Source organism: Coenobita brevimanus, chromosome 104 (assembly GCF_032717465.1).
Source record: "Coenobita brevimanus isolate Jiangsu-jjx chromosome 104, ASM3271746v2, whole genome shotgun sequence".
NCBI lineage: Eukaryota > Metazoa > Arthropoda > Malacostraca > Decapoda > Coenobitidae > Coenobita > Coenobita brevimanus.
The window spans coordinates 17,650,138-17,675,346 of NC_137057.1; the positions used below are offsets into that span (position 1 = coordinate 17,650,138).

General features: G+C 43.2%; 1 protein-coding gene across 1 annotated transcript; it reads right to left on the reverse strand.

Moving 5' to 3' along the window:
• Positions 1-10,101: 10,101 nt before the first annotated feature.
• Positions 10,102-22,603, reverse strand: LOC145416027 (tectonin beta-propeller repeat-containing protein-like). Its single transcript, XM_080285127.1, has 8 exons — positions 22,379-22,603; positions 19,821-20,003; positions 18,429-18,581; positions 16,958-17,050; positions 16,008-16,188; positions 15,041-15,255; positions 13,206-13,365; positions 10,102-13,160 (listed from the first exon to the last, which is right to left on the reverse strand). The coding sequence occupies exons 1-8, from the start codon at positions 22,601-22,603 to the stop codon at positions 10,102-10,104; spliced, it is 4,269 nt and encodes a 1,422-aa protein (XP_080141253.1).
• Positions 22,604-25,209: the final 2,606 nt, after the last annotated feature.

Genomic DNA, 25,209 nt, shown 5'->3' on the forward strand with positions numbered 1-25,209 from the left:
ACCACACCACACTGCTGTTGATCCCTGACACTCACACACCTGACAGTGACTGAGTTCAAAGGCCATCTTCAAGGGGAATGTAGTCCTCATTTCAATAAAAACGGAGATCGTATATTGACCTCTGGGACTTCATTGGTCATCACAGCGACCTTAATTTATACAGGTGTGTGAAACTGTCAATTGTCTAACTATCTACAGCCAGATGCCTTAACCCCATAATGGGTAGACATAAACAAACTGCCTCCAAGTCACCCTATCCCCTGCCATTTTGCTGCCCTCCCCCCAGCTTAGAACCCCCTCCCTCATGTATCTGTATAACACCTTTCTACTCCATCCCTCCATCTCATCCTTGGTCTCTCCATCCCTCTCCCTCCTTCCACCTCACTCACACACTCTCCTAGTTAGTCTCTCACTCTCCATCCTCTGCACATGGCCAAACCACCCCAGTGTATTTCTCCTAATGCTTTCTATCACAGCCAATAAAAACATAACGTTGAAATCTTAAGATCGTATATGCAAATGACTGCAAGTTGGTCGATTGTAAACAAGGTCTAATTGTATGCTCACGTATTTTGTATGCTTGCTACCGTTAAATGATTCTCTTTAACTTTTGGGAGACATATCAAACTGGAAGAGTAAGAAACAGTCACAATCAGCCCCTCCACTAAAGCTGAATAAAATCATGTGGAGGTTGGCTAAAGTTATATGAGATCATTGGATTGAGGGCACCGGTGGACATACCTCACACCTGCATGGAAATACAGGCAGCTGGCATTGGAAGTGTGGGATGTGTGCTAAAATACCACATTCTTTTCCATACAACTGGTGCTGTGATTTAGGAGACTGGCAAAGCAGCTCTACACGATACACAGATAAAAGAGCTTCATTATGGGGTCTGGGGTGTCGATGAGTTTTATAATACAACCAAGCTAAATGAGAAGTACTAGAAGTCATAGCACCAGTTTCATGTGAAGTGTGAACCAAGTGGACTGCAGGCTGAAGTTACCCCTCCCCTGCAGCTGACCATCCTCCTTTCCAGGGATAGGGAGGGAGTTTAAGGATGTTTGTATAACCAGGCAGTGAAGTCAGCCAATCATATCACTGCCATCATATAAATGCATCTGTCCAGCATCTTCTGTATCAGTAGGTTCGCATGAATATCTGAGAAAAGCCACACAGGTCTATTGTAAAGTTACTCATTAGAACAATTCATGTATCTAGCAAAGGTACATTTATTTTGTGATAGAAAGCATTAGGAGAAATACACTGAGGTTGTTTGGCCATGTGGAGAGGATGGAGAGCAAGAGACTAATGAGGAGAGTGTATGTGAGTGAGGTGGAAGGGGGGGAGAGGGAGGGAGAAGCCGAGGATGAGATGGAGGGATGGAATGGAGAGGTATATGAGAGACGGGGGTGTGAGTTGGGAGCAGGGCAGTGAAATGGCATTGGACAGGGTGACATGGAGGCGATTTGTTTTTGGCCACCCTTTATGGGATTGAGGCATCTGGCAATAGATAGATAGATATTTATTTTGCTCCTATCCTGAATATGGGCTTATACCAAACCTATTGTTCATTGTGTCAGTTTGTTTCTGGCAAGTTGTACCAATTTTGTATTCTGAGTGTACCAAAGGAATTTTAGTCTGCTGATCACTACAATTTCTTTCAAATGAACAAAACTGTTTGAATTATTTTGCAAAGTGAACCAGTATCAAAGACAGCATTACTCAAGGAAATATTTTAATCCCTTGACTGCTTATATTTATTTCATCATCATATCATCACCACCACCACCATCATCATCATCATCATCACCATCACCACCACCACCAAATAATCACCACCACCACACCACCACCACCAGCAACACCACCACCATCATAATCACCACCAACACCACCACCATCATAACCACCACCACCACCACCACCACCACCACCATCAACCTAACGTCTTTTTTTCCCATCCAAAAACGGGATGTGGATTTCTTTCAATTGCATCAAATCTTCTAATGCCATCTTGAATCTGATGCACAGTCTAGATAGTAACAAAACCCTTTCAGACCAATGATGTATTTCTTTTCTAACTCTTGGCATCTCCACACAATTTTCTTTAGCTCTGAGATTCTTTTCCAAATCTTAGGAGTTGGATACAGCCTACATTAACTATATTAACTCCTTGAATACACAAGGGGTGGTACTGTATTCTTGTACGGTTATGAAGATGACAAACACCTCTTCCTTACCGATTTACTTCTGATTCTGCTGTTACTGTATTCTTGTGTGTTATTCATGCCATCTGTGTCGATACTGAAAAGACATAAGACGCAAACCAGGGATATTAATGGGTAGTTTGGGAAATAAACTGTTAAGGGAGAGGTGTTTGGGATTTATTTCTGATTCTGCTGTAACTGTATTCTTGTGTGTTATTCGTGCCATCTGTGTCGATACTGAAAAGACATAAGAAGCAAACCAGAGGATATTAATGGGTAGTTTGGGAAATAAACTGTTAAGGGAGAGGTGTTAGGGAGCCTCCTGATCCCATGAGAATACAAGAATACGAGTCTATGTCTCTCCAAAGCTGAATAAAATCATCTGAAAGTCTTAATAATACGTCCCTATATATGTCACCAAAACTGTGGGTGAGTCAAGGGAGCCTCAAGGTTTTAATACCGTCACCATTAACCCTCTCATGATGTGGACAACTCTAGCACAGCCGACCCTCACCTTATGCTACCACTGCGTCAACTAAGCTCCCCGTCTCTGCTGAAACCATGTATGTGAGCATCTTCAACCCATTACAGTAAAGCTAATGTGTTAATGTAATATCTAACTTGACCGCCATTGCTACACTATACATCATACAAGACTCCAACCTGCCCAATGTTTTCAATGAACGTACCTTAACATCTCTCTATCTATTCATCTATCTATGTATAACCCGAAGCCCTAATCCCACAAAGGGTGGCCGCACACAAAACGCCTCCAAGTCGCTCTGTCACCCACCATTTGACTGCCCTCCCCCCAGCTCACTCCCCCCTCCCTCATATACCTTAACATACAGATATAAAACAAACACAAGATGGCATCATTAAGGAAGTTTAAAGCAAGAGCTGCTATATTGGCAGGTACTGTGAAAGGCTACAATGATGGCAAGATAATGGGAGGGGGGATGGATGTAAGACTAAGGAGTTGAGGCTGGGGCTAACCTGCACCTCCTCCACAACAATGCAAAGAAGTAGCCTGGAACATTTAACAGGCAGCCAGGAACATCTGACAAGTCCCTAGAGTTCCTTCTAAACACTTAGGCTTTCATTTCCCTGACAAATTTGAAAAATCTCAGTTTTCTGTTGTATCAGTGTGCACATGCAGTGACAGCACCAGACATGGGGTGAAGAGGTAATGATGAGTTAACTGCACAAGAAACAGTGCACTTGGACACTGCATAAGCTGAAGGCAGACAGTACTGTATTTCATTTACCTTTCTTACTCTCATGTATATGCTGTATATGCACAAAAATCATGAACTAAAACGATATAACAACACACTCAGGTAAAAACTTATTCCTCTCACACTTGCAGACAGTTACTGAAGAGAAAATATTCATTAACCCCTAGGCTGGGATGGGCCTTTCAGAGGCATTTCCGTTATCCTGCAGCAAACCTTCCAGAACCTCACCTGAGTTTTCAAGTTTTCTACTGTTCCTCATGGCACAACATGTGTGTTTATGCTGGCTGAGTGTCCACACACTGGGTGCAATCTTTGCCATGCACAGTGGTGGTAACTATTCCCCACCCACCCAGGGGAGGATCAGCCAAAACATGCTATGATGTCAAAGAAACAACGTGTCTTCATCACTAACTATGAATGGCATCACTTTGTCTTCCAATATGTTTCATTTGTAAGTACTCAAATACAGAAAGTATGATTTACTTCTGGACTGTTTATAAGAATGTAAGTACTGTATTTCTATGAAAATTCTTTAAGGAAAATTATCAACATCCCCAGTCCTGCACCAGAGACATATCCTCCACCAGGCATGCTGCAGTCTAAGGGTTAATGCTGTAGATATTACCAGCTTATATCTAGCTTAATACCATCTGAAGACCCACACTCTTCACACCAGCATCAGTCACTAACACAATGGCAGTACTGTGCAAAAAACACCTACTGATAAATCCAGATACAGATATACTTAAAATATATAACTGCAAAGAAGAATAATACAACTACAAAGAACACAATACATGAGTTATAAAGTTGGACTACCACAGGCCTCTTCACACACATTCCCCTATCACATAAATCATCATCAGTACTTATAAAACTTGCACTAAAATATAAACCCACTACTGATACCAAGGTTGAGGATGAACACAACCTCCAAGTAACTAACATCACTAACACTTAACACTACCATAAGTGAACCGTTATGTCCACAAAGTAAATACTGTAATATCACACTGAAACAAGCCACAGTCACAGGCAGCTATATGCTTGTTCAGTCTTCATCTTCCTCAACACCAATACCTCTCAGATGTACTCACACATAATATGCATTACCAAGACCCTAATTAACTGGCAAGGAATAGTGTAAAAACAGATATTAATATACGTATGGCACACATTTGTTCATACATATGTGTACAGGTGACCCTCCACATTCGCAGGGGTTAGGGGACACAGACCCCCGCGAATGTGTATTTTCCGCAGATGTTGGTAAGCCCTCCAGTAAATGCCTCTACAGCTGCAAATCATCCCCTGTGAGCAAGTGTGCACATACTCTACCTAATAAGCCATATCTTGGACCTGAAAGCAGCATAAAATATCACAAATAGCTGATGTGAGTGTGGGCAAGGCATCAGCTACATACAGACTCCAACTTCTTACAACCATACCCATTAAATTCAGCCTTGACTCCACAGAGGGGCAACCTGCAAATCCACAAGACCCGAGAAAGATGATTTTGCGAATGTGGAGGGCCGCCTGTATGCCATTAAGGTGTGTGTGTGTGTGTGTGTGTGTGTGTGTGTGTGTGTGTGTGTGTGTGTGTGTGTGTGTGTGTGTGTGTGTGTGTGTGTGTGTGTGTGTGTGTGTGTGTGTGTGTGTGTTCTCAAAATAACAACAGACCAACATAAAAAAAAAAACATACAGGTTTGTCATTACCTTTATATAAAACTCAATGCAAGATTCACACTTCCCAACACATTATATAAAACATTCACAAGCATCACAAAAAAGGTAACTCTCCTCTTCACACTGCCTCACTCAATATCAGGTCACTCTGCATGCCAAAAAATATTAGTGGCATACGTACAATCACACAAAACTTGGCCTACTACTTCAATGCCTAGGCCTCGAATTCTTAGTGGTTTAGGAAGCTCCCCAACACCTCTTCCTCAGTGATTTATTTCTGGATATGGCTGGCTAGTGTCATTTTGTATGCTAATTTTGTAGAGAATGGTGATATTAGCATGATCTGTGTAACACTGAGGAGCAAGGTGTTCACCATCATACTTCTACCTCTTCAAGCAGACAATATCCACCATTGATATTAACTGTACCATATCCAATGATGGAACCATAAAATATATAGGTCTGTCTTAATATAACATAATAAAAACAATTACCATAATTATTAAATAAGGACAACACAGGATATATGCAGATTAAAGGACCATAAAATCTCAAAGATGTGTCACTATCTAACATATAATACTACTGATTAGCTATCATAATTACCAAATAAAAATAATACAAGCTACACAGCAAAGCCATCAGCTACTGCAGACTGATGTAAAAGGATGCGTTACTGTCATCACTCCAACCTGCCTTATGAAGCTTGGTTTTATGAAGTGTACGGAACCTCCTGTTCATCACTTCCATTTTCATTTACAAAGACTTCAACACGCTTATATGCATTAACCTTGGTAACCTAATGGCAGTTCTCCACACTGCTTGATCTCGAGCTGTCTCTCTGTTCAGTTCCTTATCCATGTGATCACAATATATGACATCATGACTCACAAGGGATACATGTGTCAAGTGTAATATATTTTGGCTAATTTATCACCACCTTCACCACTGATGACAGGCAGAGGTTATGCCTTCACCTGTCTCACTGTACACCGCATTGCAGAATACCATCATCCAATCCTTGTTTTGTCCCATCAGTAACATATGGGCTGAGAACTATTTCACTCATTTCAGACATTTATGGTAAAACTGACCACGCAATTTCCCCTGGGCAGTATTACATCATCAATAAACCCAAACTATCCCTAGGACTTCAACCCTAATGGACCTCATCCAGTAGAAGCATCATGCGGCAGGAGCATCGTAACCCACTGGACCACCAAACATCCCTTTACTGATATGGGAATCAATTATGTACACTTTCCAACTTTTTAAAACTTCCATTTGTTTAACTTAGTATTCACTGCCACATTATTAGGCATCCTTTCCCTCACAGCCTCTCCACTCTTCATTCCCTACTTCTGAAGGCTCCCCAACCTTACTAGCAAAACTTCAGATCTGCCTCTATGAGGTCTTCCACAAGTGATTTAAATACTGTATACTAAAACTGAACTATAGTATAACTCATATCACAGACTGGCTCATTTCACTACTTCCTATTCCATATTCTTCCATTCTGATGTGACTTAAAGTGAGGTTTCATGACAACATAAAAACAAAATGATTATAACTTAACATAAAAAAGGCTCCCTCAAAAGGTAGGCATCTTTTGCTTAATGGGTCAGTCTTTTACCTCGGCTCCTTCCTCTCTTTACGCCCTACTGATTGTTGGAGTACTGAGCAGATAATTAAATACTGTACTGTAAATGAATAAATAAATACATAAAAATATTTAAACAAATAATAATAATAATAATGGCAATAATAACAATGATAATAATAGTATATGCAGTTGACTTTTTCTTTTTTATATGTCCGACTCTAGGCAAAGACTTCAGGGCCTATTTCTCGGGGGCAGTGGCCTATCCCAAGGCTCAGTTGTCCTCGTACACCTCCACATGTCACCACTTCAACACTAACACCCACTGTCCATATTGAATACATGCTAGGGCTGTCTCATACAAGACTAGTGTATTGGTATGAAAAAGATGGGGTCATTTTCCTTTCCCATTCTTTCTTTACTAGAGTATTATTATAGTTATTATTATTATTATAGTTATTATTATTATTATTATTATTATTAGAGTATAGATATGTGTTTATGAGCAAACTCCTATAATCTGATGATGCCTTTTCATAGTTCTTATTTTCTTTTGTTCGGCCATGTGGAGAGGATGGAAAGCGAGAGACTAATGAGGAGAGTGTAAGGGGGTGAGGTAGAGGGGGGATGAGGGAGGGGGAGGACGAGGGTGAGATGAAGGGATGGAATGGAGAGGTATATGAGAGAGGGGGTGTGAGCTGGGGGGAGGGCATTCAAACGACAGGGGACAGGGTGATACGGAGGCGATTTGTTTGTGGCCACCCCTTACGGGATTTAGGCGTCTGGCAATTGATAGATAGACAGATATTTTGTTCCTGCTATCTCCTAACAATTACCGTGTACTCAGCTCCGGAGAAAGTTTACGAGCCTGTGGACTTACATATAACGGCCATCAGACTCCCCTCACCGCAAGACCTCCTCCCTGGCTGAATAACATCATCCAGTAGCTGCAAGAATCTATCCATCTATCTACAGCTGAATCTATCCATCTATCTACAGCCAAATCTATCCACCTACCTACTGCTGAATCTATCCATCTATTGATAAATCTATCCATCTACTATATATACTTTCAAATCTATCCACCTACCTATAGCCAAATCTATCCATCTATCTATAGCTGAATCTGTTTATCTATCTACTTCCAAACTTATCCATCTATCTCCTTCTTGCTTTACTATCCTTATCCTTCAACATGTAGAGTTAGATCTTGTAGTCATAGTTTTCTCTAACAAGCAGCCTCGAAAGGACCATAAGGTCTGTTGCTGTTTGCTTTCCTGTGTATTCCTGTGTATCTACTGCCAGAGGTCTTAATCCCATAAGGGGTGGCCACAAACAATGCACCTCCACGTCCCCCTATCGCTTGACATTTCACTGCCAAACCCCAGCTCACACCCTCCCTCTCTCATATGCCTTTCCACTCCATCCCTCCATCTCATCCTGTCTCCCCCTCCCTCTCCCTCCCTCACATACACACTCCACACTGGTCCCTCACTCTCCATCCTCTCCACATGGCCAAACCACCTCAATGTATAAATAAACTATAAATTACATCACTGCATTCATCACATCACTACAACAATATCTTATAAATCACCGCATTACCCACTTCACTGCAAGTATGTCATTATGCACTTTATGTCTGCTGCTCCTAGACACTATTAATCTTAGAAAAGCTCCCTAGTAATAAAATAGCTTAAGACGGCCATAACTAACCACTCCAATTTGTATACGATATTGTAACCTGAATAAAACCGTATAATAAAGTAAAAATGAAGTGCTTGGGCTGACAGGGTTAAAGAACATGCAGAGATATGAAGGCATTTTGGCATCTATGAAGTACTGGCATAAGGTGTATATCAAACTATGTAGCCGAGAAAGTCATATTGCGTAAATGCTGCACTTCACTTTTCAATTTTTAGGTACACTATAGTTCTTTCATCTTAACTTGGCCTAGATTTTTGTTCTTTCTCATTTGTTCTTTGTTCATTTCACACAGCTCAGTGGCAGAAAAAGACACTGTTACAGCTCCACCTCCTTTCCATTGCACTTCTTCTTGACTAGCAACAAATTTCAGTGTTAATCTCTTGTCATATCCCAGCATTCAAGATGGAGGGATTGCAGTATTAGGCCATGTGAGAGTAAAAGGAGTATAGCGACTGATTTACAACACAAGATACTGAAGATACTGTTTTGTTTTCAGTATTCGAAATGTAATAACAGTATAAAACAAAACTCAATAGGACAGGTATGCATGACAGCAAGCCCTTCACTCTGATGACGAACACACCTTCAATTTACGACTAAGGTGCATAGTGTGCATTTTTAAAAGTTTTGTACAATGAATTTAACAATGTACTAGTGATATAAGCGATTAAAATTATCATGTAACAAGAAACTCAGGCATGGTAACAATTGTATGTAAAAGAAAAAAAAAGTAAAACGAAGAATGGGGCTAAAATGTTATGAGTGTATACGCAAACAATCGTAAAACAAGGGTGTACTGTGTCTGTAATTTAAATTATGTTCTTGCTACTGCCAAATGACTTTATTCTATTTACGAAGCACCCTTAGTAGTGAAGATGTTACTGAAGGACATATCTAACCCTCTTCAACTCCAAAAGTCTTCCCTTAACTGAATAAAATGATCTGGAGGTGGTCAGAGTACACTAAAATATACATCATCAGACTGAAGGGCGAATTTCAAAACATCAGCAGCTCACGGCACACGCTACTGTAACCTGTGGGGCTTTACACATACATGCACTGTACCCATATGGCTCAGACACCCATTGCCAAAATTTGTCCCCATTAAAATCCCAGCTATTGGATGTAAATATCAACTAGGTGATATAAAAATTTAATAAAAGGTAGTGTAAATAAATATGCAGTTAAAATTATAAAATCCCTACTGAGTGAATAGTTACTTTGTGATGGATAAAAAAATCTAACAATAGGAGCATCTAAAAGCATTCAACAATGAGTGAAGTGTCCTACAGCAATACCACTAAACAAACAATATAAATGCATGGGACCTACCACAGAATTGGCTATCTCAGGGTCCTCTTGACACATGGGCAGTGGCAGCTAATTTACCGTTGCTGTCATGAAGGTAGTACAAACCTACATATGACACCACTCTAACCTATACAATATCCTGTAACTCAACTCTCAGTTTAAAATATAAAAGCAAAAGGTCTATTACAGAACTGGCAATGTGTGGGCCCTTTTGACAGACCAGCTTCTAGTCACTGGTAAGTTACTGTGGGTATCATGAAGGCAGTACAAGCCTGGAAATGACAGAACTACAACCTTCTGTGGGCTGTCTTGACAAACCAGCTGAGCAGTGGTTAAGTTACTATCGGTGTCATGAAGGCAGCACAAGCCTGCAACTGACAGCACTCCAACCTGTCCCAGTGGTGTGTTCCCATCCAGTGCCGGTGGGTGTGTCTTCTCCCACCCCCAACCTGCGCACCATCACCCCCTGCGCCACTGCACCTCGCCCCATCCCACCTCCAGAGTACGACTCCAGCACGGCCCACAGCATTCCATCGGCTGACACGCTGATGGCGGTGATATCTGAGGCCACCAGCTGCCACCCAGTACCCTCCGGGAAATGTGGATGGACCTGGACCCGCCGGTGGACCTGCCCTGCCTTGTCCAGCCCCCACACCACACCTGCCCCAGCACCAACCTCCACCAGTGGGGCACCGGGAGAGTCCACATTCACCCACTGTGTTCCCTTTGGGTTTGCGTGGGTAACACCAAGCCTGAGGTGTGCACGTCCATCCCTGCTGACCGCCCAAACACTGGACACCCCGATGCCGGCACACACGGTACTCATGGGACACTCGGAAGGTACCAGGCTCCATCTCTCCCCTGCTGCAGCACCCCGACCAGCCCCCGAGCCAGCACGCACACCCTCACGTATCACCACCTCGCCAGTAGCGCTGACGCCCCACACTGGCACCGTACCATCCTTGGCAACTTCAGAAGAAACTGAGACATGGAGCAGAGCAACCTTCTCCAGCTGCAGCCATGGTCCTGATGTTAATACACGACACTTGCGAACCCAGCGGCGGCGACGTACCAAGTCCGTGACGTAACGGTGGGCGTGATATGTCAGCGGGAAGTCTGTTGCATACTGCCACCCTTCCTTGTCAACACCACCGGGAGTGTGATGGTCCACACACCACTCGCTGGTCCACGTCCAGTGTCGTGACGGGAGGCGGATGCTCTCTCGAGTGCGCTGGGTGCGGCCGGACGCGTCGCTCCAAGTGTGTCGATCGGTGGGGAGGCCATGATATGTAAAGCCAGTGACTGGGTTCCATCGCTGGTTTTCCCAACAATACATGTGACGGGTGTCATTCTGATGACCCACACTCACACCCTCACCCTCACACCCACTGCTGCCTTTGTACAGACCCCCACCTGGTGCACCAGTGTAGGTGTAGACATGTAGGTCATGTGAAATGGCCCACACCACCCCACCCGCACCACCCTCTACCCGCTTCATGTGCCCACCCACTCCTCGCCAGTACCACTCACACAACTGCTTCTCACCTGCTCCGTGGTCGTATGTGAGGGAGTTGATGGTGACATCACCATGGATGGCCACTTGATTGACAGAGGACACAGGCAGCCGGTGTGGAAAGCTGCACCAATATTTGTCATTCAGGGATATCTTAAAGTCCTTATCATCACAGAATATGGAGATCTCACACTGGACACCAGGGGAGACAGCCATTAGATCTACATGCTTCTCACTGCCCCAGACACCCTTTTGCTTGCTGTTTAGAACCAAGTACTCTTCCAAAAATCTAGGATTAACATGCAGTGCAATGTCGCCAGCACGTCCTTGTGACTGCTGTAGGTTAATAGAGAACCTATGGGCAGAAGGATGAATACTGAGTGTGACTGTGAGGAAACACCCTGGACGGAAGCCTCGATCAAGTGGCAGAGTGAGAGGCGTGTTGCCTGACCCCACATCCAGCTGCTTGTGTGCCGACTGTGACTCCACCCGCAACTCCTGTTCAACGGGTGATGCATCGTGTAGGAAGATATCCCCCTGGCTGGTCACACCCCAAACTGTGTACTGTGATGCACGGCCGGCCACACCTCGGAACTGATTACATGCCGATGCCACGTGACTGAGCCACTCCTCTGCATCAGTCTCATGGGTGTAGGAGATGGTGGTGGGTGACAGGGGGTGGTTGGGGTGGTACAGGGCTAGGAGGGAGCGACCTGCCTCAACACACAGCACATATAGCAGGACGGTTGCACACGACATCTCCTCCACTTTTGGAGATCCAAGTACATACCGTGCTATGAGGGTCGCGTCCTGGATCTGTGAACGTCGTGACCCAGTTAACACTAACTCTAGAGCTGCTGGCACCCACTGACCGCCTGCCCACCACCGGCATTGACCCGACACCACCCACGATGACCCCTCTACTGCTTCCTCATATCCAGAATAAGGTTCGATTTCACTCACGTGGCGCTGCCGCAGCCGTTGTAACAATTCCTGGCGCCAAGGCTCTCTGGACACTACAGGGGACCCTTCACTGGAAAACCACTTGGGCATGTGAGCAGCACTGATCCAGCAGCCTCCCCCTGTAACCCAGAGCCACAGATGATCTGCAGGCAGGGGCAGCACTGGGTAGTTTGGTCCATCCTCCTGGTGCAGCATAGCCATCCTCAGTGCCCCCCGCCCTGCCTCACTGCCCCCACTGCTGCTACTACTGCTGTAGTGACGGAGGCGGGACTCATTCCACTCCAGGCCTAACTGAGGGTTACTAAGTGATTTTGGGTGCTGGGGCATGGCCAAGTCACCAGCTGTGGAGTCTGACAGATCTGAATTTTCAGTATGGTCAACAGCTTCCTTACTCACATCTTCAGAAACTTCAGAAATATCAGAACTCTTTTCACTTACACATGATGACAGCACTGCATCATCCTGCTCCGCGCATTCTCTTTCTCCTGATATTCCTCCAGACTGCCCTGGAACTTCCCTCACCCCTTCTTCACTGAGCCCTGAGGATGAGAGGGAGCTGGGAAAATCCTCGGGGTATTTTAGTTTCAAACCAGGGCTCTCACCTGAGGAACTTTGTGGAGATAGGGCCAAAGCTGATCCTACCACTCCACTGTCTTTATTATCCTTCGCTCCCTTTGCGTCATCTTGTGTGCTCTCCAGTACAACTCTGCTTTTTCCTTCACTCTCTCTTATTGACGCTTGTGTTAGTACTTTTTCCAGCCCAGTTAAATTAACATCAGACCTTTCCTCCACAGTGTTTAATAATCTGTCAGCATTTTGACTTTGTACCATGGCCTTTGTGTTGTCAGTGTATGGTGTGGTACTGGCAGTATCAGTGGCAGTAGCAGAGGTATTTAGGGTACTGAAGGTATGTGAGGAGGCAGAAGCAGCGCCTGTACGAAAGTCTAAAATTGGGGCTTTACTCTTCATGGTGGGACTTGGGCTGGGAGAGGGACTTGGGCTGGGACTAGGGGTAGGGCTGGGGCTGATGGGTTTAAGGGGCAGACATATGGGCCGCCAGGTTTTGCCAGTGAGTTCAGTTTCCGTTACGCCGGTGCGGACCACAATGGTGTGATCCTCAGCTGTCACACCCCACACCTGCAATGTTAAGGTTATGTATCAGACAACAGAGGTGGAGACTGTGTGACTGACAAGGAGTGTATGTGAGTGAGGTGGAGGGGAAGAGAGGGAGGAGGAGGCCAAGGATGAGATGGAGGGATGGAGTGGAGAGGTTTATGAGAGGGGTGGGTGTGAGCTGGGTGCAGGGCAGTGAAATGGCAGGGGACAGAGTGACATGGAGGCGATTTGTTTATGGCCACCCCGTATAGGATTAAGGGGTCTGGCAATAGATAGACAGAGTGATAGATCAGATGACAAAATTTACACAAAGAATTATACCCACATACCAATAAGCAATTCATTCAGAAGACACCATACAACAGTCTCTGCCCCACTTGGACCCTCCTGAGATGCTGAAGAAGACCCGAATCAGGTGAAACTATTGTACCTTCTGAATCAATAAGCTTTCAGATGAGGGTACAATTTTCCATTTGAACAATCTGAGAGGGGCATGTGACGTTATGTGGAGAGACAGACAGATGAATGAGGAGGTGAAAGAGCATGGTGGTGTTGATTTGAATGAGGTAGAACAGTAGGAGAAATACTGTGCGATGGAGAATGTGAAACTGACAAGGACAGTGTATAGGAATGAGACACAGAAAGAGGAGAGGGAAGGACAAGGAGTGAGACAGAGGGATGGGGTGGGGGGGGGTATGGTGCTGTGTACGAGTAAGGAGAGTGCGAGTTGGAGATAAGGCAGGCATGTGGCGGAGTACAAGGTGACGTGGAGGTGATTCAGAAGGATTAACGTATCTGGTAATAGATGCGTCTACACAACGATAGAACAATTCCTGTCACTGTAAAATCAAGGCACATAAATATGACCACCATACGGATATCCTTTGACGCTTGTTAATTCCCACGGCTGCATCCTTCCTGTTTCCGGTCATTTCGGTCTAAGTTTTTCTAAGCCAAATCTTCATTAAGGTATTGTACTGTACTATCATACCTTCACATTCTCAATACAATCACACTTAAGCTGGACTATAGCGCTATACCAAGAATAGGAACTACTAATATAACCTTCAAGTTCAGATGTAGCCAAGTGGGGTTGGTGGAGGATTAGTGCCCCTCCCTGTAAAACAATTAACTCTAAGCCCCTGGCCACCCCGTTTGGGATACATGGCTTCTGGCAATGAATGAATGAATGAATGAAGTTCAGATGTAGTCACACTCATGAGCATTCCTAACAAAAACCTTGATGTGAGCTGGAAAGACAGCCTACTCTCCTTTTCATTGTTTTTTTCCCATACTATCCACTCACTCAATGCAGTGCTACCTTCAGGTGACTCTGAGTGATGAACCAAATGGTGCAGCCCAGGACACCACTCACTAAGTTCCGTGATACCCAAATAACCAAATGGATGCCTGGTGGTCTAGTGGTTCTGGTGGTCCAATTCAGTGTGGCCTGTAAGGGATTAACTCCAAGGGACGGTTGGGGTTTATTGCTCACATAATACTGCTCAGAGATGAGAGACTGGTCACTCACCTATAATGTCTGGACTTAGTAACCTAACCCTGGTCCTGTATGTTAATGATGGGGAAATAGTAGACTGGATGGTAGGTGCACAGAATGGCAGATATTGTAGACTGACAGACAAACCACTACACAATGGAACTCTGCCCAACAAAACCAACTCAGTCAGTGCCTCACCTGGTCATTTGGTCCCACTGAGATGGTATTAAGTGAGCCCACCATAAGAAGCCATGCAGTGCCCGTGTCAACATCCCTGTCCCCCGCTGTGCTGTCCAGGCCTCGCCGGAACCACACTCGATGGTCTCGTGCCACCGCCCACACCACCCTCACCCCGACACCCACGTGCTGTAGGCGGCTATCTTTAGGAGCTGCCACACTAACCCACGCTGTCCCTGTGGGCAAACAAGGTGCTGCATGCTCGTCACATTTACTTGGTTTAAAATTGCCATCTTTCCATCTTGTGTGTCAAGCTGTAATAACAGATTAAAACTAGAATAAAGCTGTAATAACAGATTAACCCTAGAAAATGATGCTAGTTATGAAGAAGTGCTAAATAATGGATGTAGAACCGCAACACTATTCCTTTCTGCCACCAAGATACACGAATAAATAACAACAGGACAAATACCTGCACCAAGTTAAGTGCAAGAACTACGGTACTACAGATAAGTGGCTGTTTGTTGTGTGTCAGGAAATACAGTACAGGCAGGTACCAATACAGATATCTGATCTAACACACCTTTCACCTACTGTGTCTACTGCTAACCCATCCCCTACAGCCATTAGCAAGGTCTCTAGCTCCCTTTTCTCAACAAGTGATAACATTACACTGAAGCATTTATCTTTTATGCAGCTGATATCTCTTAAATTCCAACACAATTACAGAAAAGGCATAGGAGAGAAAAGTAGCATGAGAAGAGCACGGTGCCTCTCACATTACTGCTTAAACACACCCACTGTGTTCAACACTGACAATAGTGACATCAGTGTCTAAAGATGCCACAGGCCTTGCCATTCTATGTGCCACACACCATCAAATATCACAGTTCAGCACTAGTAGCCACCAGCCATACTGATATATGCATAGTTGTCTTATTCACGACTGGTGTGGCGATATTAGCAGGAGTATTTTGTCCCTTCTTACCTCTGGGCTCGTCCCTGGTGACTCCTCTGCGGACGAGCACACTGCCATCCCACGTCACCGCCCAAACTCGTCCACTGCGTCCAATACTGACGCTGGTAACATCGCTGTCTGAAGGCGTGGCCACGTGCACCCACTCGCTACCCTCTGGACACTGCCCAGTCACACCCTCACGCACCATCACCTGAATCAACATGGTACAATCATCCACAAGTCATGTCACTGATCCTGGGCCTCACCTCCACCCCAACATATACCAGGTATCTCTTCTCACACCTGGATTCTCACTATCTGACTGCTGCTCAATTATATTATATCATCACAGCAAGTGCTCCTCACATGCACAATCATTTAAGGATAAGTTGGAAACAAAAGATTTATGACACACTCTGTCAAGACACTCTGAGATATCTTGTGCAATGGCAAAGGTTTCAGCAGTTGCAAAAGAAGGATGAATAGGAACCTGAAAGGAATGTAGGATTAGCATCAGTGAAGTACTGTATTCCTGATGGAACCCATACTAGCAGTCAGGAGGTTCTGAGAAGAAAGGTGCATCAGAAATTTCCTACTAAGGAAACAGATTTTGGAAACACATGATATAAAAACACTAAGGTGATTGATAAAGGGCTAGGAGCAGCCCCACTTCTTTGGGACAGGCTGAATGAAATGAAACGTCCAACTAGAGGGGAAGGTGTAAGCTGACAAACAAAGGCACGAGTTTGCTTAAGAGGAGTATCAACACAGAAGCACTGCTTGTCATGTGAGAGAAACTGGACAGGCCCCATCAGAACTGTACACAGTATCAGTACTGAGGTCAAAGATGGCGCAGAAGGCACTGCTTTTGAAGCAATTTTAAATTGGAGGCATGAGGAAGTCAGCAGGAGAGAGAATAAGGAATGTACTCCTTTATTACTGAAACAATTAAAACATATAATTGCGATGGCATGACTTACCCGGCCAAGAGCAGTGACACCCCATACCATTAGTCTGTCAGGGTCCTCACCCGGCACCTCACCACCTCCCACACTGATGTCAATGAAAGGCTCCTGAGGAATGACAAGTACAACTATAAATAAGTCATTAATTCTTCTTTATCTCCTGACTTAAAATCTCACTACAGTACCAAAAATAAAAGCAGTGGGAAGTATCCTGAAGTAGTTTATTTACTGCATTTTTATTTGTATTTTTTCACATTCACCGTTACACACACTAGCATGACTGAGAGGGGAAAAAAAAAAATCAAATTCAGTCTCTTAACTGACACATGTATTGATCTCCACAAAGTACTTGACGGTTTATACTCTAACCATTTACTTCACTTCTTGCCTGTTACAGAGAAGTGACAGTGATTCATACCCCACAAACCACGTCCTTCTAATTTACACTGTTCCACATATAACCTCTCACCTTCCTAGACGCTCCAACTTCAAGAATTAAAAACCTCTCACACCATCCTTCCACCTTTACCTAAGCCTCCTCCACTTCCGATCTGTTACTTAACCCCCACTAATTCCATCAACATGTCTCCAATGACATGGGATGCAAGCTGATATTCACTTATCACTCATGCTCTTAAAATTCTCTTACTCCACCTAACTGGCAAAACATCCACATAATTTTCTCTCTTCTCAACAAGCATCAGTTAGGTAGCGTATTTTCATTATCATCACCATCACCATCACCATCATCTAATCATAACCAGTCAAAAACAAAGGGTGCAACCACTATCATACATTTCTAAAATATTTCATCCATTCATTCTTAGCCTTCATCAATTCACGGACATCCTCAACATCCATACCTCGCCTTTTCACATATTCCCTTTCCATATCCAGCCACCAACATCTTTGCATTCTACGTCTCTTGCTACCTTCAACCTCTCTCACATTTGCTTTTATCACTATGCTATTCATAACCATTCTCTCATTCTCTTTTTAAACTCATGCAAGGACTAAATACAGTACATTAATGACTAGGTACTAACACACCTTCATGCAATCCTCTTCCATCCTCTGTCTCATAACAAGGCCTTCATAGCACCAGCCACTCATCTTCCTTGAGGTACTTTTCATTCAATCTGCTTAAACAAAATCACTTCAGTTTTCTATTTCATCCTAGGCAAAAAAAACTTCATTAGGAAACCTTAAGCTCAACTGGGGACACAGAAAATGCAAACCTCTGCTGTAGTGTGTCTTTCCTTTTTTTTTCTCAAACCTGACTTGACTACTTTCAGCACAGTTCATGGCCCAGTGCAGTCAGACTGAATGGTTGATTTGACTATTACCCAAACAAGACTAGAGTAATTCCTACTTCATAATCAAGGCTCATCTAATTTCAAGCAACCACAGCTCAGTATTCAAGTTGTGGAAATGGCCCAGTGCTGTTGGGTTAAGATAAAATGCCTTGAGTTATGTTATGTACTACCTTTGTGGCATCTGTGTATATGGTGGGTACAGCTGACCATGTATCCAGCGCTACATAGCGACGGTACCGCACCCACTTGCGACGACGGACACATGAATTCCACCTCTGCTCTGCCGTGTAGCTCCGGGGAAAGTCAACTGCATATGTCCAGCCCTGGATGGAAGCAGTGTGTTTCAGGGTTAACCCCCTTCAATTCAGTAATCTTATTAAATTTTGATGTTTAACCCCTTCGCCTGAGCAATGTATTTTTTAGTTTCCTCTTATAATTTCCATATTGCTTTATTATGGGTTTGGAGAGACATTTACATCTGGAGGGAATAGATTCAGTTTCAAGTCTTCATTCCAAAGCTGAATAAACTTGTCTGAAGACAACACAAATAAGTATGCATCATCGGACTGTAGGAGATAATTTTTTTTTTTTTTTCATCCATTGCCAGACGCCATGTATCCCTAACGGGGTGGCCAAGGGCTTAGAGTTAATCGTTTTACAGGGAGGGGCACTAATCCTCCACCAACCCCACTTGACACGTAGGGAGAATGTTTTGCCAACAGCATCTGGTGTTCCCAGACGGTCACCCATCCAAGAACTAACCAGACCCAACATTGCTTAATGATTAAGCCAATTTTAATCATCTCTGCTTATCTGCACCACATGACTTTTACACATCATCATCACCATCACAGTGACTTTTTCCAAATGCAGTACGTCTCTTTAACCAGTAACAATACAGTACAACCCAAAGACTGCTTCCTTATGCAACCCTAGCCATTACCCTACCCTCAAAAATATCATAAACAGAAAACAATGCCTACTCTTGTTGGCTAAGGGAAATTACTAAACTCCCTCCATGTTAACTTGGATTAACCTTACCATTTCTTCATTCTGAATGCTGAACAGCAACATGAATTTGAAAAGTCATGAAAGGCCTAGGTAAAAGATTCAAAACTGTCATACTAGCTTATTCTGCTTATGACCTGTAACAAGAATGCAGCACCAGAATATGGTGCTAGTCACAAAAAATTGCAGTTGTACAGTGGTATGGTATTATCTCATACTACCAATGAGGTGTAACACAAGATTAATGCCAGAATATGATGACAGTCATAAGGCATGCTAAGGTATGGATACAGAACCAAAGATTAGTCTTAGTTTACTGATGAACAAAGACTAAGCCGCAAACAAATGAAAATCTCGACCAAGGTAACCTGGATGAACTAGATGGGCATTAACTTACATTAACTTAATACCTCCTTGCCCAGTGCATGTCCACGGTGAGTGTCTGGAACAATGCAATGGTCACTGCCAATGAGCTACACGGTGGAAAAAAAAAAAAGGGGGAGGAGGGGGGAGTAAAGTTAAGGCAGATAATTTATAAAGGGCCAAGTGTATACCTCCTTGTCAAGTGCGTGTCCGTGGTGAGTGTCGTGAATATGCCACGGTGACTCCCAGGACCATGCCAAGGTGGGCAGGGTGATAGAATGGAGGGGACGCGCAGTAAGGCCGTCCTCGGAGGAAAACACTGCACGGTCAGTTGGTAGCAGGTGGTTGCTGAAGCCCTCCAGAGGCTTCCATCGCTGACAAGGGTACAGAATTTTTGCTACAGTAGCTCTCATTATCCTAAGTATTTCTTTACAAGTTGACATTTCTTAAAACTTTCTTTTTTAATGTCAAGCTCACACACAGTAAAGAAAACTGCCTATATAAGTTCTACTGATGACTATAAAGCTAATTTGCTACACAGTTCTTATTACAAAAAGTCCTCATTACAAGCTGCCACTTTTTTACTTTCTGTTTTGCTGTTAGGTCCACATATATTAACAGAAAATTGTCAACTGAAGTTCTAACACTAACTAGAGTACAACGCTGCTATGCCAGTTTCCCACAATTTTGAGTACAAGTCGTTTGGCAAAGGCTGTGGTATTCTGGAACACGAGAACCGTCTGTTGGAATTACAGGAAGTTCCCAAAATATGCTGCTTTTTCTTACATTCTGTTTTGTTACTAACCTTTGACTCATGGAATATACCTTTCATATTATGCCTGCCCTTTTCTGATTATTTTATTCACCTTGGGATCAACTTTACAAACTAGATGGGTCAAATACAGCCTTAGTAAACCCCTTCAATACATGTCTTTCTTCTGTCTATCTATCTATTGCCAGACGCCATAATCCCGTATGGGGTGGCCACTGACTCTGAGTTATTTGTTTTACAGGGAGGGGCACTAACCCTCCACCAACCTACTTGACACGTAGGAAGCACGTATGGTTTGGTTGTATGGTTACCACCCAGCGTTGTAAATGGTTTCTTGGCTTACAGGAAACCATTTGGCTTGTCACTCAATGTAAAGCCACCTGTAACGGAAAGAAAAGCATTAAGTAGTGACAGGAAAGATGGGAGAAATAAGAAGAGAGTAGGGCAGGACAGAAAAAGAATGATAAAGGCTAAGGAAGAAGTAGGCAGCACTACATCAGGTGAGCGGAATAAACTAATCTACTGTAGTAACAAGGAGAATACACTAAATAAGCCATCACCCAGATTCAAGGGGTTAAGTCAACAGTAATTCATCATCATCTAATCCTGTGCTGCCCCATAAGGAGCGTAGGAGCCTGGGGCTAGGCAAGTTGGTCCTGACATTTAAGATGAGAGTGACCAGCCTCACTCATCCCTGGGTAGCATTACATGAGCAATAAACCCCAAACACCTCTTGGATATAAACCATTTTTTCATTCATTCATTGTCAGACGCCATGTATCCCAGACGGGGTGGCCAAGGGCTTAGAGTTAATTGTTTTACAGGGAGGGGCACTAATCCTCCACCAACCCCACTTGAAAACCAACACAGGCTTAATCTGGCTGAAGCATCTCAAGTACCCACTAAACCACCAGGCGCCAGTGTTTGGTTATATGGTTACCACCCAGCGTAGTAAATGATTTCCTGGTGTACAGGAAACCAATTGGCTTGTCACTCAGTGTAGAGTCACCCGTAGACAGAAGGAAGATTAAAGAAAGAAGGAAAGAAGAATATACGATGAAGGAAGGAAAGATGGAAGGAAGGGAGGAAAGGGCATCCACCCAAGAACTGCACTACATCGAGTGAGTGGATGGTGAGCACCCCCACCTAGTACTTTATATACAAACAGACCATTACAGTTGCAGCAATGCCACCTATAATGCTACTCTGCCAGCTTTCCACAACTTACAGTACCAATGTAGGAAAAACACGTGATATTTTTGCAACACATCCCTGGCTTAAAAACTTACTGCATTCAGAGTAAAGCCAGCTCTTAATGGGCTACCAGATATTCTATAACAAATCCAATTATATATATACAGCATTTAGCTTTCTCTTGCTCCCACTGGATGATTTTATTCAGGTTAGGCAGAAAAGTCTGTCACAAAAATATGATTTAATGACGGCTGTAACTGACTCCTCCCAGTTCAAGAAATCTAGCCTTGAGCCAATGAATGAATAAAGAAAATAAAAAATTTGTATTGTATTTCAATGCAGGGGTTAAACTACAATAATCACTCTGATCAAGAATAAAACTTCCCTTTTGAAGACAACCTCTTGAATCTTGGGATGTTAATAAGGTTTAAAAAAAAAAAAAAAAAAAAAAAAATGGTGGTAAGCAGGAAAACAATATGAGAGTACTGAACTGTATATATATCCTATAAACAGCTGTAGTAGAGAAGACGCTGACCCTTTCAATGCAATAATATATATTCTATTCTATTAATGTTACAATATGACCATTCCACACAAATCAGGAAAGAACTCTTAGTAAAAGTGTTGATAAAGGCTACCCAACCTGGCCAGTTTGATATCTCTCTCCTAAGCTAAATAAAATCATCAGGATGTAGTAGGAATTAAATACAAAACAGTTAACTAAAATAAAATGGTTAACTGAGCCTGTTTTTAACACTTTCTCCAAGAGACATACAAACTCACCTGATTTTCATACGCCTCCTCACAGACACGTATGGGCACAGAGGAGCCGTACACATAGACGTACACTTGATGATCACCCCCCAGCGCCCACAGAACAATCTCATGTGCACACACCCGCTTGAACTCCAGGCCCAAGTAGTGAAGTTCCCGCCATACTCCCTGATCTGTGGCTAAGCTGAAAACCCGACCCAAGTTGCTGACGGCAAACACCTGCGATGACGGCATCCTGCTGCACCACACATCAGCCACCGCCCTACCTTACTCCCTCCACACACCACCACTCCATAAGTTGGCTTCTTTCCTGCTGCCAAAGTACAGCCTTCCTTCAACTGCCTTTGATAAGTGCTAGGCTATCTCCAAACAAAATCGTTTTGGGTAGCTTCTGGGGAAAAAAAGAAAGAAAAAAAAAAAAGCTTAAGCATAATAACCTTTAAACCTCTGGGGAACTTCTTCTTCTTATACTTTGGCTAATGGCAGACAATTTTACCCACCAGTGATGGGACACCTAACGAGGTCTGAGGGTTAATAATGAAATGGACATATTTATAAATCTACTGAGTGTTACTGGAAAGACATATGAAAGAATAATTATACTATAATGAAGATAAAGAATATACTGGTATATACTGTACTGTACACATATATATGCATAGTTCATTGCTACTATTGTATATAATATCCTGTATATATGGAGTATACAGTATCAACATACCTATACATGTAATACCCAGTACACTTTAGTCTGATGTCTAAATGAGAATATCAGGATGTAATGTTCCTCCTTCTTCGGGCGTCCTGAGGAAGCACCGTGTGCAGTAAACCACAATGAAAATACTGATGCCTCCCAAAGTGAAAATACCAATATCTCTATCAATGCACAGTAAAAATACATAACACCTATTTTCTACAGCTGCTAGCCAAGATATTGGAATCAAATTTTTTGGCAAAGAACATTCAGTGTCATCAAGTTTGGTTATAGACCTATTAATTTCTGTGTACAAATAAATTCTCCCATGTATTTCAGTCAAACTTCAGTAGATTCAACACAACTGCTGCAGCCTTCTTTTTATTTCTGATTAGAATAGTTTAGTTTTGTTTATAAAGGCTCCATCAAACTTGCATGCATTGGTTTTGGTCACCTAATGGTGGCTCTTCATGCTGCTCAGTCTCTGGCAGCCTCCCTATTCAATCTCTTATCCCTGAGGTCACATTCTATGATCTCGTCCCAGGTCTTTTTCAATCTGCCTCACATAACCGTACTCCCAACGTTCATATTTCTCACTTTTTGCACCCCACTGTCATCCCCCATCCTCTCCATACATCCAAACCATTTCAATCTACTTCTCCTCATCACAACACCACTACACTCCAGCCCCATCCCTCCTCTCAACTCTTTAATTGTTAGAATAGCCCCCCCCACCCAGGCCTCGCATTCAAAGACACATTACACATCCACCTAATCACTGTCATTTCCATACGTTTCAGCCTATGAATATCCTCTTCCTTTACTACCCAGGTCTCACTACCATACGGCATTCCACTTCCTAGCACATGCTGCATACAGAGAACACTTAGCATGGAGGAAGAGCCCTCTCAATCTCAGGAGAAGCACTAGCTCCCTGAAATCTTGTGGAAACTATATCAATAATGAATGATGCACAGTATTTTATGCCTGTTGGTACCTATCCACCAAATTGGATGAGACTATGCCAATGGTTGTTAAGAAGATCCAGGCTTAAACCCAGCCTACAAAACCTGTCCATGTTATGCACCGTGTAACAAGCAGATCCAGGGATATTTCTGAACTGCTTCCTTTATATTACTTGCCAAAGTAATGGGCATTCACTGCCATCTTTTTTTTGGCCAGGTAAGCTGTGTTTGATATTTTAACATATACAGTGTTATAAAGACTGAAAAAAGAATGGGACAAACCCTACATTTTGTCAAACAAGTATGGGTTGTATATTTATGAGGGTGAAATACACCAAACAACCAGTAATATACGAAGTCCGTTTAAGCTAAGTATATTAATCTTAATGTGAAAACCCAGGGGTGCTTCCTGGACCACCGGGGCAACAGTCCCAACTCCCCAATATGTAAAGTCCAGAAACTAGGACTGTTGGCTGATGAGTCACTCAGTACTGATCTTCTAAAGCAAAGAGTCTGTAGCAAAAGCAGTGATATATTCCTTAACCCCTACCATGCTGATTATCTGTAAGGCAGTTTACCTGTCCTGAGTCAGTTTCATAACCAATATAAACTGTACCACATAGGAGGCTTGCAGCGTGGCCCGCGCAGACCCCTCACCATACCTTAAATGAGGTCTGCAGCTCAGCATAGGTTAAAAAACAGACTGGAATTGTGGGCTACCAAAGTTTGTTTTTCTTCTGGAAAAATGAAAAGCTACAGACTTACTTGTTTCTTGTTGTTTACGTAAAAATTAGGGTGATACTGCATGAGAGCTCCCTTACACAGATTTTGCAACCATAATTTTTTCTCGATAAACTATATATAATGTTATTATCAGTGTGCTAGATTTAAAAGGTTGTGGAAATGCATAACTCTGAACATATTAATTATATAACCTCATCAGTTTTACATGCAAACTGCGGCAAGTGGCCACCCACCACGTCACTCTTGCGTGCTGATTCGGTTCCAAAGTCAAAATGTCACAAATCATTTGTCCCTACTAACCAAACCTTACCTAACCTACCATAAAACCTAACAAACTGGAACAATTTTTGGACAAATGAGTTTCACATCCAAATCAACCCATTACTCTCTGTAGGATGCCACTGCTAACGTTGACAAACTTTTGGGTGCATCCTGAC